Genomic DNA, 15845 nt, shown 5'->3' with positions numbered 1-15845 from the left:
CGAGTGGCTTCCTTCTGCACTGTAGGATTCTGTAATTTTATCGATGATGGGACTGGCAGAATCTATAGAGAGTGAAACAAAGTTTACGTCTCAAGTCCAGGTGACAGGTTTTCAGAGCTAAAGAGGGAAAGAAATGTAATGGATTTTATACTGTTTGAGACGGGATGGAGTCGGTGGAACAAAATAGAAGGTCAGGGGCAAACAGAAGTGAGGAGAGATTTGACAAAGATATATTGGACGTATGACAAAGCGAGAGTTGTTGGTAGTGTTAAAGACTAGTAGTGTTAGGTTTGGAAGATGCTGTTGAAGGAACTTTGACAATTATACCAGCAAAACCATTGCTGTTGTTTCTGGATGATGTGTTTAAACATTTCCTTACTATCTATTTTTCCAGGACCATTGCCACTTCCAAGGGTATGTAGAAGGGATGGATAATTCCATGGTTGCTCTTAGCACCTGCAATGGGCTCAGGTAAAAATTGGACCTCTCCTCACATTTATCTACAAAACAGCAGTGACTGCATGTAAAACACAGAGGTTCTGAAATAAATTGTGCTGTGGAAGTGCTGTTTATTAATTCTATGTAATTTACCTGCCGCCATGTGTAACTCCACAGTTAGAGAATCGAGATTGATTTTTGTCTTGGAGCACGTTGCATGAGAAAAGCTTGTCAGATTGTCAGCAAAATGATGTAAAATCTCAAATTGTTCAGTTTGAAAACAGGACTCTGAGCTTTTGATTACTTGTCTGTTTAATTCTCTGCCCCACTCTTATTCTGACCTTGCTGTCCTCAATCTCCTAAATTGTTTCAACGAAGCTGAACGTAAGCTCGAGGAACATCACCTCATCTTTCGATTTGGCGCTTTACAACTTTGCTTCCTCAACATGGAGTAATTTCAATTGGTGAAACCCTGCCCCCACTTCTTTTTTGTTTTTGGATGGCAACATTTGGTGGTAATTCTGTGATTTCCATTTACAGTGCTCTGGATCTGTCTTTTGCTTCCTAACTTGAACATAAGAACTAAGAGCAGGATTAGGCCATCTGGCCCCTCGAGCCTGCTCTGCCATTCAATAAGATCATGGCTGATCTTTTCGTGGACTCAGTTCCATTTACCTGCTCATTCACCGTAACCCTTAATTTCTTTATTGTTCAAAAATGTATCTGTCCTTGCCTTAAAAACATTCAGGTAGACCCAACTGCTTCACTGGGCAGGGAATTCCACAGATTCACAACTCTTTGTGTGAAGAAGTTCCTCCTCAACTCAGTCCTAAATCTGCTTCCCCTTTGAGGCTTTCCCCCTAGTTCTAGTTTCACCTGCCAGTGGAAACAACTTCCCTGCTTTTATCTAATCTATTCCCTTCACAACCTTATATGTTTCTATGAGATCTCCCCACATTCTTCTGAATCCAATGAGTGTAGCCGCAGTCTATTCAGTCTTTCCACATAAGCCAACTGCCTCAGCTCCGGAATCAACATGGTGAATGTCCTCTGCACTCCCTCCAGTGCCAGTATATCCTTTCTCAAGTAAGGAATCCAAAACTGTACACAGTACTCCAGGTGTGGTCTCACCAGCACCTTATACAGCTGCAACATAACCTTGCTGTTTTTAAACTCCATCCCTCTGGCAATGAAGGACAAAATTCCATTTGCTTTCTTAATTACCTGCTGCACCTGCAAACTAACTCCTTGAGATTCCTGCACAAGGTCACCCAAGTCTCTGCACGCTGCAATTTGTTACCATTTAAATAACAGTCCATTTTGCTGTTATTTCTACTAAAATGGATGACCCTAGATTTACCAACATTGTACTCCATCTGCCAGATCCTCGCCCACTCACTTAGACTATCTATATCCCTTTGCAGACTTTCAGCATCCTCTGCACACTTTGCTCTGCCACTCATCTTTACTGTCATCTGTGAATTTTGACACACTACACTTGGTTCCCAACTCCAAATCATCTATGTAAATCATAAACAATTGCTGTCCAAACACTGATCTCTGAGGTATACCACTGGTCACTGATCGCCAACGAGATCAAAATAAATAAAATAAATACTTGCATTCAAAGAGTACCTTTTATGTCCTCCAGGACATCTCAAAGCACTTTACAGCCGATGAACTACTTTGAAAGTGTGGTCCCTATTGTAATGAGGGAAACATGGTAGCCTTTGTGTATGTCAGGGCTCCCATTTACAGCCATGTGATAATGACCAGACAGTCTGTTTTAGATGCCAATTAAGATTAAATATTGGCCTTGGCCCATGGGGAAAACTCCTTTTCTCCTATTCAAATCGTGCCATGGATCTTCCGTGTCGTCCCTCAAAAGGAGACGAGACTCTGGTTTAAAAGCTCATCCTTGGACAGCATCTCCAACAGTGTGTTTCCTCGGTACTGCAGTGAGCTGTCAGTCTGGATTCTAGTTCAAGCCCCTGGACTGGAACTAGGAGCTGAGAGCCGAGAGTAATTTTAACTGAGCAATGGTGCAAGTAAAAGTCAGAAGGCTACACGGTTCTTTGCTGAGCTACAGTTGGTGTAGTACTAGGAGGATGCAAATAGTGAGAAAAGTGGGAGGAATCACTGTCCTCTGCTCCTCACATGTCCTTTGACTAAAATATTCACGATACATTCTACTGACACACAGTTAATACCCTTACATCCTGCAACTGGACTGGAACAAAACAGATAAATGTTCAATTTACTTCTATTTTCATCAATTAAAAAAAGTGATTGGCTTTCAATATATTGAAAAATGACCGATATAATAAGACACAACTGTCATTGTTTCTCCACAGGGGTCTACTGGAGACAGATGACACTCACTATGCAATTGAACCACTTGAATCTTCCCATACGTTCCAACATATAGTTTATCATGTGGAGGATATGCTTGAAGAGCGGTTGGTATGTGGAGTATCTGATCTGGGCACTGCCAGGCAGCAGGATCATCAGGAACATGTGGAACAAAATTTCCATGATGGCCACAGTATAATGGGTTTCCTGCGTGTGAGTCTAAGCTTTCACTATTCCTTTACTGCCAATTAGTTATGCACCTAAAATCATCAAATGAATGAAAATGTGCAGATAAGTTTTTAATTTATTAGTTCACTGAATGTGGGCATCGCTGACAGGACCGTGCACAAAGATAACTGCCCATCAGAAGACTATGTGGCGTAGACACACCCACAGTGCAGTTAGGACAGGATTTCCAGGATTTTGATCCAGCCACAAGGAATGGTGATATCATTCCAAGTCAGGATGGTGCACAGCTTATCTTCTTCACAACTGAACATTTGTCAAGCTATTTCAGAGGCAGTGTGAACCAGATAGGCTCTTATGAAAATCTAATAGTTATATGGTCATCATTATGATCCTAGCTTTTTATTAAAATTCCAGATTTATTTAAACAATTAAGTTCAAATTCTTCAGCTGCTGTCTACGGTGGGATTTGAGCTCTTTGTTTCCATTCATTAGCTAAACTCCAGAGGTGAGAGTGACTGTCCATGATATCGAGGCAGCATTTGACTGAATGTGGCATTAAGGAGGCCAAAACAGGAGTCAGTGGGAGTTAGGAAATTTCTCCGCTAGTTGGAGTCATACCTGGCTGTTGTTGTTGGAGGTTAATCGTCTTAGTTCCAGGACATCATTGTAGAGGTTCCTCAAGGTAGTCCCAGGATCAACCATCTTCAGCTGCTTCATCAATGATTTTTCTTTCATCTTCAAGTCAGAAGTAAGGATGTTTGCTGATGACTACACAGCATTCAGCACCATTTGCGACTCCTGAGATAGTGAAGTAGTTCAAGCCCATATGCAGCAAGACCTGGACAACATCCAGGCTCGGGCAGACAAGTGACAAGGAACATTGGCGCCACACAAATGCCAGGCAATGACCAGCTCCAACAAGAAATAATCTAACCAATGCTTGGAGACATATGACTCAGTGGGTGAGATTTTATGGTCTCACCCACCTGGTCCTGAAACCATAAAATCCCGTCTGAGGTCAATGGACCTTTCCGTGGTCTACTTCTCTCCTGCCCTGATTGCCATGGCGGGTAGGATGGTAAAATTCCAGCCCATGACTGTAGTGACATTACTGTTGCTCAATCCCCTACTATCAATATTCTGGGGAGTTATCATGGACCAAAAACTGAACTGAACTGGATAAGTACTTTGGCTACAACAGCAGGTCAGAGACTAGGTATCCTGCAGTAAGCAACTCGCCTCCTGACCTCCAAAAGCCTGTCCACAACTATAAGGCACAGGTCAGGAAAGCAAGGGAATACTTTTCAGTTGTCTGGATCGGTGCAGCTTTGACAATACTTGAGAAGCATGATACCATCCAGAGCAAGCAGCCTGCTTGATTAGCACCACATCCACAAACATGAACTCCAAGGTGTAGTGCACCAACTCATCAATACCCCTGAGATAGCACCTTCCAAACCAACAACCATTATATCTAGAAGAACACTGGCAGCAGATATATGGCAACACCGTGACCTGCAAAGTTCCCTAGAAGCTATGCACTATCCTGACTTGTGGCTGGATCAAAATCCTGGAAATCGTGTCCTAACTACACTGTGGGTGTGTCTACACCACATGGACTGCAGCAGTTCAAGAAGTCAGTTCACTGCCAACAGTTTGGAATGGACGTTAAATGCTGGTTCAGCCAACGGCACCTACATCCCTTGAACAAATAAAAAAAATTATTCTTGGCCTCTGGTTCAAATTCAGCCTTTCCACCAAATCTGTGTCAGATCTTTACTTTTCATAATTTAGGAGTTTGTTTCCATTAGAAAACAAGAAGGGAAAGAAATTCTTGTGGAAATAATTTTATCTCGTAAACCTCTTTTGAAATGTACCTGCATATCCAAACGTGCTGAAAAACATTTTTATTAATGTGTGTAAAGACTTTAGATTGAACAGATATTTTTTGTTGTACAGGAGCGATTGCAGTATATTTGATACTGCATGTTGGTTGGATACTGGTCTGTACCTATTGTTGCTGACATAGACCTGGCTGGGTTTGAGAGGGGCTGTAAATTCCTGCCTAAAGGCAACCAAGAGTTGGAAGACGTGTGGATAATTCCAGAATATAGAAACACAGGCGGGATAGTGGGGTGCACAACCCCTAAGTGATTATGTTTTGCCCTCTCACTTGAAGTAATTTCTACAATAATGAGGTGTCCCTCTTCATCCTGTCATTTTATTATCTCCAGTCCTACTTAAAATTGGGAGCCTGCAAGATAATTTGAGGGAAACTGCTAACTGGTTGGAATGGAAGAATCTTGATTGCATCATACCACTGTTGATATTTTCAGATTATAATTTGTTTTGCTATGTTGGGTACTGTCCTTGATAATGGCACAAAATTAGATTTTGTAACTCCCGGGTCCCTTCCAAATGCTTGTACAAGAGTAACCAGACTTACTTTAGATGAATTACTACCTATACCAAAACACACAGCCTAATTTTGTATGACGGAAATAAGAGTTTAAATGGAAACTATGTTTATTCCTACACTCTGTCATGCAACCATCTCAAAGCACTACACAAATATGCCAGTGGAATTTTTCAATTCTTCTTCCAAGTGTTGTCTCCAATACACATGGCAAAGGCCAGCAAAAAAATGGAAGGAGCTGGTCCCTCTTCGCCTTGCAGGCAGGGTGGGCTCAAGCAACCTTGGCTCCTGACAGAGGACACCCTGATTTGAAAAAAAAAACAAATAAAAGGAACCCTCCCACCCAGTGGGCACTGGAACTCCATCCCGAACTTACCCAAGGAAGCCCCCTCTCAGTGCACCATCCCTAGAACTGCTGAGACAGTGCTTAGACATAACCTTCTTCCCCCTGGGGGCTGTACTTACCGTGCAACCCTGATGGGTTCTGTTCACCAGGTCTCTGGTTGTCAAGACTTGTCGTGAACTCTGCCATTGTGATGTCATGCCAGAGGTGGGGGTTGGGGGAAATCCCGACGGGGTGGTGGGGATGATATAGCGGGATGGCCCATTGATGGCATGCAAATGTATGGTAATATGTTCCCGAGCTATCACGGTGAAACCCCATGAGATCTTTGACAGAGACAATTGCAAAGGAAACACCACCAGCGTAAAAGCCATTTCTGGATGCTTGTCGAATTCCCTGCACCCTTTTGGCTTTCCTGCCCGCTGAAAAACAGGGTGGAAAATCCCCCTTCTGAATTTTTCCATATTTTCTGTTGTGGTTTTTATTTCTGTTGTGGTTCAAGTCAGAAACACCACGATGTTTTAAGAAGCCCGCCTGGATCATATTTTATATTATATTATATTTTGCACCATGAATTTAGCTCGGATAAGCATGATATGGTTCAAGCATGATTCAAATAATCTACTAGGGAGCTTTTATCAAGCAGTTTGTTTAAGAATATTGTTAGCATGTATGGAAAGAAAATTAGCAATAACTTCTATCAATCACGAACAAAATCAAAACAATTACAATATTGTATAATCCTTAACAAATATCTTTAAATGTTCCAATCAAACTAAAACCCTCTATAGACAAAATCCTTTAAACAAGTTCAACACAGCAGTCTCATGCTCACATGATACTGGAATTGAATCCGTTGGATGAATTCTGCAGTTCTCTTGATAGACTCAGAATAGTTTGCAGTCAGAACAGCTTCTCAGAACCCCAGGGAGAAACTCTGGTCAAGCCACCAACAGCAGATTTTCTATTCCAGGAAGGCAAGATTTTGTTTTCAGACAACCAGAATTTCCAAAGAAAACGGGGAGATAGAGAAACACTTCTCTTCAGCTTGCTGTCACTTCTAAAACTAACTTTTATTTTTAAGTAAAGTTTATTTATTTGTCACAAGTCAGACTTAGATTAACGCCGCAATGAAGTCACTGTGAAATTCCCCTAGTCGCCACACTCTGGTGCCTGTACGGGTCAGTGCACCTAACCAGCACGTCTTTGGACTGTGGGAGGAAACCGTAGCATGCAGAGGACACCCACGCAGACATGGGGAGAATGTACAAACTCCACACACAAAGTGACACAAGCCAGGAATTGAACCCAGGTCCCTAGTGCTGCGAAGCAGCAGCGCTAACCACTGTGTCACTGTGCCTGCAGCTCCAACTGAAAATAAAAGCGCTCCTGTCACCTGACCAGTTTTGCTCCTGACAGTGCAGGGTCATAAAAACTAATCCCAGAGTAAACATAAACAACCCCCATTGAAACCACTTGAGCAATAGGAGGACTCCTCATAGACAGCCCAGCAACAATGACATCAGCTAAAGTTGTGAGTCACAGAGAAATGAATTTTAAAAAAGTCTCTTAATGTTACACTTATTTCAGATTCTGCAGTATTTTGCTTTTACTTTACAACCATGGTCTCCTTTGAATAGGAGTGACTCATTTTAGGCACACGTTACTCCTGTTTTTTTGCATAGGTGAAGAGCAAAGAAACAGGAGTACACCATTTTGTCTCAAGTTTGTTCTGCTATTCAAAGAGAACAGGACTGATTTTTGGTCTAACCACACGTCGTTGCTTTCTAATCTCTTTATATTGTTACGATTCCAGAGCGAAAGCTGGCTTGGTAGATCCTAACTTTGTTTTGTTTTAGAAAGTGGAGAGGTCAGTTATTGAACACGTTCACAAGAATGATCTTGGTAACATAAAGAATAAAACGTGTTAAACAAAAACAAAATGAATTTTATTACAAACAGATTGGGAAGTTTTCAATACAAATATCAGAGAATTATTCAAACTCACACTGTGGGGGCGATTCTCCCAGCCTGCTGTGCTGCTCTGCCAGTGCAATGGGCCAGGAGACATCAACGGAGGCCATTTCGCAGGCTTCCCACTGGGCGCCATGGCCTCCATAGCAAAGATTTCCAGATTAATCAGCTCCATGCTGATTTCCAGCACAGAGCTGACTACAATATTCTGATACACATCCCCATCTTATTAGGGGGCCTGGGACTGAAGTCTCTGGGCCCACTAGATTGGCGCATGCGCGGTGGCCCCCTCTACACAATACTGTCCTCTCTCGTGGGAATAGGCCCTGTCCCCTGATTTTCATTGGGAATCCCACTGAGGCACTCTGAATCTCTCACATTCTGTGTGCATCACAATCTAAAAATCTAAATAACTCCCAGCGGGTATTATTCCCATTTTCATGTGAATTGGGGACTTCGAATTATTTTGGGAGAATCCTGGCCTGTTTACTTGATCGCCGCAAATCTTCCAGACAAGACCCCAGTCACTGTCTCAACACCAAGGTTTCTCACTTGGAGGAGCTCACTTTGAAACTTCTAAGTATTCACTCGATGCTGTTCTTCAACTGGTCCCTGAGACAGCCAAAAACTGCAATCTAAACTCATTAATACTTTAAATTCAGAGCAAACACACAAGTTCCTTTCACTCAGTTCCTGAGCAAACATGCTGGATTTAAAAGCAGATTAAGTCTTCTGCTTGCACTCTCTGGTGTGTGCACACTAATTGACCACCCTTCTCTGTTTCTGTCTGCGTGTCTCTGAACACCTATCACAAGGCATAATATTTCTATTTTTATTTTAACTTTACTAAATAGCTACCACCTTGACAACCCATTTCTTAAAAGCTATCAAACTTTATTAAAAATGCATATATTCAAACAGGGCACCTGACTTCTTGGATCCAGCTCATCAACCTTTAAATGAAGCTAAAACTAGGTTTCGCTTTTTCTGAACATCTAAATACAAACTAAGTGCCTAACAGCACTTTTGGTTCTCAAAAATCTACCATTCTCAGTTTTAAAACTAATAGTTGATCTGGCATCAGTTGTGTTTGTGGAAGAAACATAGAAACTCGGAGCAGGAGTAGGCCATTCAGCCCTTCGAACCTGCCCCGCCATTCATTATGATCCAGGCTGATCCATCAAATTCAATATCCTGATCCCACTTTCCCCCCCAAAATCCCTTGGTCCCTTTAGCTCCTTCGTGAAACCAAAAACTTTTTGGCCTCGACTACTTATCTGTGGTAGTGAATGCCACACATTCACCACTCCCTGGGTAAAAAAAATTTCTCCTCGCCTCATCTTTAAAAGGTTTCTCTTTTATCCTCAAATGATGACCCTTAATTCTGGGCTCCCCACCGTTGGGAACATTCTCTCTGAATCTACCATGTCTAACCCTGTTACAATTTTATATGCTTCTGTGAGATCCCCTCTCACTCTTATAAACTCCAGTGAATGGCCTCCTTCTGTATTGTCGGGATTCTATGGGTTCTATGAATATAATTCTAACTGACTTAATCTCTCCCTATATGGCAGTCATAAAACCATAGAATCCCCACAGTGCAGGCCCAAGGAGCCATTTGGCCCATTGCATCGGCAATGACCCAACTCAAGCCCTATCCTTGTAACCCCATTATTTACCCTGCTAAGCCCCTGACATGAATTTAGCATGGCCAATGCACCTAGCCAGCACATCTTTGGACTGTGGGAGGAAACTGGAGCCCCCAGTGGAAACCCACACAGACACAGGGAGAACCTGCAATCTCCACAGAGACAGTGCCCCCAAGCTGTGAATCGAACATGTTGAGAGGAATAGATAGGGTGGATTCTCGGAGGCTATTTCCCAGGGCTGAAATGGTCGCTACGAGAGGACACAGGTTTAAGGTGCTGGGAAGCAAGTACAGAGGAGATGTTAGGGGTAAGTTTTTCACTCAAAGGGTGGTGAGTGAGCGGAATTGGCTGCGGTTGGTGGTGGTAGAGGTGAACTCGCTGGGGTCTTTTAAAAGACTTCTGGATGAAGACATGGGACTTAATGGGATTGGGAGTTACAGATAGTTCTATAGCTTGGTAGGTACGGATGTGATCGGCGCAACTTGTAAGAATTCAAAAATTCTTACAAAAATAAATGTTTATTAATTTCACTCCTGAAAGGTCTGACTCTAGTTTTTGGCTTCTGTCCTCTGGTCTTATACTCCTAAACAAGTCGAAACAGTACCTTTCAAGAAACCCTATCTATCCTTAATATCTTGGAAATCTTAATCAAATCACGCCTCAACCTTCTAAATTCCAGGGAACACAGCATAATTTTACGTAATTTAACTTCTTGAGTTCAAGTATCATTCGTGAAAGAGTGTTCAATTTCTTGTGGTAGGTGCTGATTTGAGGAGCAAAGTTAATCAGGACGCTTCAACAATACACCCTAATTTTATTTTAGGTAATAACTTGAGGTTAAAATATGAGTCACTAAGGTTCAATGCACAAATTTCAGGATGTTCCAAGACCTGGTAGAAAGAAGAAATATTCACATTTATATAGTGCCATTCACGATCTCAGGATGCCCAAAGCACTTTACACCCTAATAATAAATAAATAATTCTGAAGTATGTGATAAGGTACTATTTTGATATATTTTGTGTAGAAGGTGCGGATATCTTCAGAGACAATGTTTTGTTACAAGAGTCAATTTATCTGGGAATGTATGCAATTCAAGTGATGAAAATGCAAGATTGCTGATTTTAGGTCAGCATATGTTACATTGTCGAGTTAATGGACCTTTATTGAGGTTCTCTTGGAGTCTTGGATTAGGTATGCAGATTAGGTATGTGATTAATGAGAGGAGCTACATTTGCAGCAAACTCCAGTTTCATTTTCATTTTAAAATACAAGCAATTGCTGCCTGGAGACGCTGGAAGAAACAAGTGTATCTCTCTCTCCAGGAGCTTTCTGAAAGCTCCAGGATGATTAATCTATGACCCCAGCAAGTATGTCTGTGTTTTGCTCACTAATTATAAAGAGAAATTTAAGTCTGTATGATAAATTTTGCTTGATTGGAAGAATTATATTGTGTTGTGTTTTGTTCAATTGTTAAAAGTTAAGCCAATTCATTTGTTATAGTAACACTCTGTTGTTAAATACAGTGTGTTTTGATGAAAGCTTCCTAGTTTGTCAGTGGAATGGCACCTGGGGTGAAACACCTATCCCGACATTAATGACGAAATGGAAACATTTTTGGGGTCCAGTCTGGCTTCATAATATTCTTTGGGGTTTTTGATTTGTAACCCTAACAAATGTTGTCACTGTTGTAACATCACAACAAGTTTCAATAACCAATAGTCTGAAAATGGTTGTGTAATTTACTTCAATGATGTTAGTTGAGGGATAACTGTTGGTAAGGATGCCAATGATAACTCCCTTGCTTCAAATGGTGCCAAGAGATATTTGAAGTTCACCTGAGTGGGAAAACAGGGCCTTGATTTAACTCGTCATCCAAAAGATAGCACCCACAACATTCCCTCAGCAGCTTCAGCTTAGAATTCGTGTTCCTGTCCCTGGATCGGAAACTGAACAGACAACTTCCAGACTCCAACCACAGCCATAGCTGACACCAGTGGTGCTCCCAAGGAGGAACAGAACTTATTGTGAGCATTGATGAAAACACTTTGCACTCATTAGTACATACAGTTTCTCAAGCAGCACACCCCTGTCCATACTCCAGACATTAAGAGAAGAGTTTGTAATGAATCTAATCATATTCTCTTCACATTGGAGGACAATGTCCAACCGTTCATGCTCAAATACCAAAAATATTTGAAATCTTGTTGGTAAATTTTTGTTTTATAACATGTTTCATTGTGTCTTTTGGTACACAAGTATGCTTTGTGTGATCCACTTTATCCCAACAGAAGGTAGGTGAGATTGCTTGTAAGTTGCAATGTTCTGGCTTACCTACGTTTTATGAAGCCTATAATGTCTGGAACTGGTGATGCAGTTGAGTGGAGCTCTACAGTCATGTTGTGAAGTGAATGTTCCAGATTCACATCTGCACATCCCACAACATAAGGTTCTGACCATGGCTAAAGAAGGGTAAACAGGAGCTCAAACTCTTTGCCCCACTTGAACTGCTCAAAGAGTGTAGACAGAGATCACCAGAGACAAAAGATGGAAGAAGGAGTACAGAGCAAATGGAATATCTTCAAAATTACTGTTTGTCTCATGCAAATGTGTTAAGCATTTTCTATTGTCATTGTTGTGCGATCATAGCAGATTTGTTTTAAAATATAGTGAGTATCTCAGGTGAAAATTTAAAGCTGGGAAAAAGTGGTTCTTTATTATGTCAGAAAATTTACTAATTTCTCCCTTCTTTTGTTCACAGAGCAAGCGGGCCATATTGCCCCAGACTCGCTATGTTGAGCTCTTCTTGGTTGTGGATAAGGACCTGGTAAGAATCAAAACTTGTCTCTCCAACTGAAAAGAAATGGAAGAATTAAAGCCATGAAGAGTTGTTGTTGCTGCTACCTTTTGTTTCTGTTTCTGTTTTTTGCTGTAGTATGATGTCACTAAGAATGAGACTGCTGTGAGGGAACAGATGGTTCAACTTGCTAATTACCTTGATGGAGTAAGTGTGTTTTCACAATTTCTTATCACGGGGAAAATTACCGAGACCTTTCTAGGCTTCTGGCTTTTTTCTGTCCCATGAGCAGCTGCTTGGAGACTGCTTGTGGTCTGCCTGCGTGCGCAGACTTGGCAACAACACCAGGGAATGAAGAATAACAAAATTGACTGTTTGCAGCTTCTGCATGTTTAGGTCTTAAAGTGGAACAGGGTAATTTCACAAGGAACGTCTTTTATCTTCCATTATTAATAGACCAGAATCTCTCCTAACTCCCTCTGCATTTCCTTGGTTAGGAAAGGTCTCAAAATTTGGGGGTGAATTTAATCTCAATTACTATCCCATTGTATTCAATTTTTCCACTTGAAATCATTTGTACGTACTTTTAATTAATGCTGGTTGTTCTAAATTGTTTGGGGCCTCGGGTTTTGAAATGGCTTATTCACGGGAGTCCTTCCAAGAATTCCTGTGGGAGGATTACAAACAGCGGCAGAAGGATAGAGCAAACCAAAGAAGTGTGCTTGAAAAGATTATTGCACCTTCAACTGTGTTATAAAAATACTTGCAGTTGTCTGAGAAGCAGAGTAGAAGAAACTTTCAATTCTTTTCGATAAGGTTGCAAGAGGACCTCCAAATGCTGCAACTGGCATCTGGCCTAATACAGCCCACTGTCACCGCAGCCTGAATTTCCTTTCCTCTGAGTCTTGCAATACAAGATATCCATGTACGAAGATATGAGTTAGGAGCAGAAGTAGGCCATTTGGCCCCTCAAACCTGTTCTATCATTCAATAAGATCGCAGCTGATGTGATTTTAACCTGAACTCCACATTCCTGCTGAATAACCTTTTGTCCTCCCTTCTCCTGCTTACCAAGAATCTAAGAATCTATTTTCTTGTGCTTTAAAGATGTTTAAGGTCTCTGCTTTGCAGGAAGAGAGCTCCAAAGACTCTCATCCTCTGAGAGAAGTTTTCTTCTTTATCCCAGTCTTAACTGGGCAATCCCTTATTTTAAAACCGTGACCCTGAATTCCAGATTCTCCCACAAGAGGAAGAATCCTTTCCAAATCCAATTTTCCAAGATCTTTCAGGATTTTATATGTTTCAATCAAGCACCTCATACTCTTCTAAAATCCAAAGGTTACAAGCCTAGTCTTTCCAGCCTTTGTTTATAAGACATCTTCATTCCAAATACAAATTCAGTAAACTTTCTTTGAACTGCTTCTAAGGTGTTAACATCTTCGCTTAGTTAAGGAGACCAGAACACAGTCCTCCAAGTGTAATCCCACCAATGCCTTGTATAACCTTCACACTCTTGTAGTTAATTGCCCTCGCAATGAACAATAACATTCTATTAGCTTTGCTAATTACTTGCAGTACCTGCATCCGAACCTTTTGTGGTTCATGCACTAGAACACTGAGATTCCTCTGTGTCTCAGAGCTTTGCAATCTCTCACTATTTAGATAGTATGCCAGTTTTTTATTTGTTTTGCCAAAATGGACAATTTCACATTTTCCTACAATGAGTTGCCTTTTGAATAAGGGCTGAAAAGACTAGGCTTGGAACCGTTGGATTTTAGAAGAGTCAGAGGTGGCTTGATTGAAAATATAAAATGCTGAAGGATCTTGGCAGATTGAAATCTTTACTCACTCATTTTAACATATCTATCTGGCCCCTCCACAGGGTTCTTTTCCAGCACTCCAACAACACCACCAGATCTTCCACTTTCTATTGGTGAGCTACAGATGTGGCTATGGCATGGTGACGCAGTGGTTAGCATTGCTGCCTCACAGCATCAGAGACCCAGGTTTGAATCATGACTTGGGTCGCTGTCTGTGTGGAGTTTGCACATTCTTCCTGTGTCAGTGTGGATTTCCTCTTGGTGTTCTGGTTTCCTCCCACAGTCCAAAGATGTGTGGGTTAGGTTGATTGGCCATTCTAAATTGCGCCTTAGTGTCCCGGATGCATAGGTTAGAACGATTAGTGGGTAAATATGTAGGAATATGGGGATAGAGCCTGAGTGGGATTGTGGTTGGTGCAGATTCGATGGGCTGAATGGTCTTTTTCTGCACTGTACGATTCTATGATTTTATGATCTCCTTTTGTCCTCTTCACAACTTAGGTGCTTAATGTTCATGAGAAAAATAATGAAAGACATTTGGAGAATGAGGATAGGACAGTGAGGTTTGCACAGATCTCGAGGCAGGGTGCTATCGAGTTTCCTGGTGTCATCATACAGGCTGGTTTTTACAATGCTATTGCCTTCCAAGGACTGATAGGGATGAGAACCTCAGATCAGATGTGTGACGGAAAACTTCTCACTTGCCAGAATGAGTGCAGCTCCAACATCGCTCAAGAAGCACAACACCATCCAGGACAAAGCTTGACTGGCCACCCATCCACCGCCTTCAACAGTCACACACTCCATCACTGGCACACAGTGACAGTGATAAATCATCAACGTTTGTCAGTGGAATTACTCTTTAAGAGAAGCATCCTCTTTCACCTTTATGCCAAAATAGAATGATTTTGAGGTACTTTCCTGGGACTCTAACAACACCATCAGATTTTCCACTTTCGACTGGTGAGCTACAGATGTGGCAATGCTGCAACAGTGGAACGTGGAAGAGGCTACCTGGAAAATTGCATGGGTCGACTGGTGATTCTTCTGCATCAACGCTGCCTTTGTTCCTCCCCATCACCCAATTGTCAAACACCAACAAAACTGAGGATGTGAGACTAGGAATTATTAGTTAAAGGATACCAGTAATACAGTTGTAGGACTTGCCTGAGAGATGTCATAGACCTGACTAAGTCTTGGGAAATGGTTTGGCCCCAACATAGTGGAATACAGCAACATGCTGCAGGAAATAGAGATACCACAAACATGGGAGGTTCTTGGAGACTATCTCAACATCCACAACTTGAAAATCATTCTCGGTGGGGGGTGGGGGTGCAGGCAGGCAGGTGGATCTCTGGTGGAGTGGGGTGAGGGGGCAGGAGCAGGCGGGGTCTGCTGCCACTCTGCAGGCGATCGGTGGAAGGGAAGTGGGGCAGGGAGGGTCATAATGGGTCTGGGTAGCAGGGGGTTGGATAAGGGGAACAGTATGTTGTGGGGCTGGGGCTATTATCTATGGACGATATCTACAGTACCTGGTCTGCTTTATCTGCTTTTTGCAGCCGGGGAACGATGCGACAGGGGAACATTATTCAAATTTTTATTTGACTGCGCATGCGCAGTTGAAGGCTCCGATCGGAGCTGCAGCATTTCAGATGTGATAAGCCCTGCCCACAGCACGAATCAGACCCGCGATTTTTTTCAGGCTAAGTGCATATGGGGGGACCTCAGAACAGATTTCGAAGTTGGACCAAGATCTGCACCCAGATTCAGCACTTAAAATGAAAATGGTAAAATCACCCCCACAGCGTTGTTTCTTAATTTGTTTCTGTGATGTAGACATCACTGGCATTTATTGTCCATCTTCAAC

The 15845-nt window shown here is 42.0% G+C and overlaps 1 protein-coding gene across 2 annotated transcripts in view; it reads left to right on the top strand.

The window, feature by feature from the left end:
- LOC145361175 (disintegrin and metalloproteinase domain-containing protein 9-like) overlaps window positions 1-15845 on the top strand; it is a 141765-nt gene that overhangs the window by 60492 nt on the left and 65428 nt on the right. For both annotated transcript variants that reach the window (XM_080216796.1, XM_080216795.1), the window contains exons 5-8: window positions 395-471; window positions 2793-3003; window positions 12123-12188; window positions 12297-12365. In XM_080216796.1, coding sequence (XP_080072922.1) covers window positions 395-471; window positions 2793-3003; window positions 12123-12188; window positions 12297-12365 — 423 coding nt within the window. The remainder of the gene's footprint in view (window positions 1-394; window positions 472-2792; window positions 3004-12122; window positions 12189-12296; window positions 12366-15845) is intronic.

This window comes from Carcharhinus amblyrhynchos, chromosome 34, assembly GCF_965287045.1.
Source record: "Carcharhinus amblyrhynchos chromosome 34, sCarAmb.v2.hapA, whole genome shotgun sequence".
NCBI lineage: Eukaryota > Metazoa > Chordata > Chondrichthyes > Carcharhiniformes > Carcharhinidae > Carcharhinus > Carcharhinus amblyrhynchos.
This window is presented reverse-complemented; position numbering and strand designations above follow the sequence as displayed.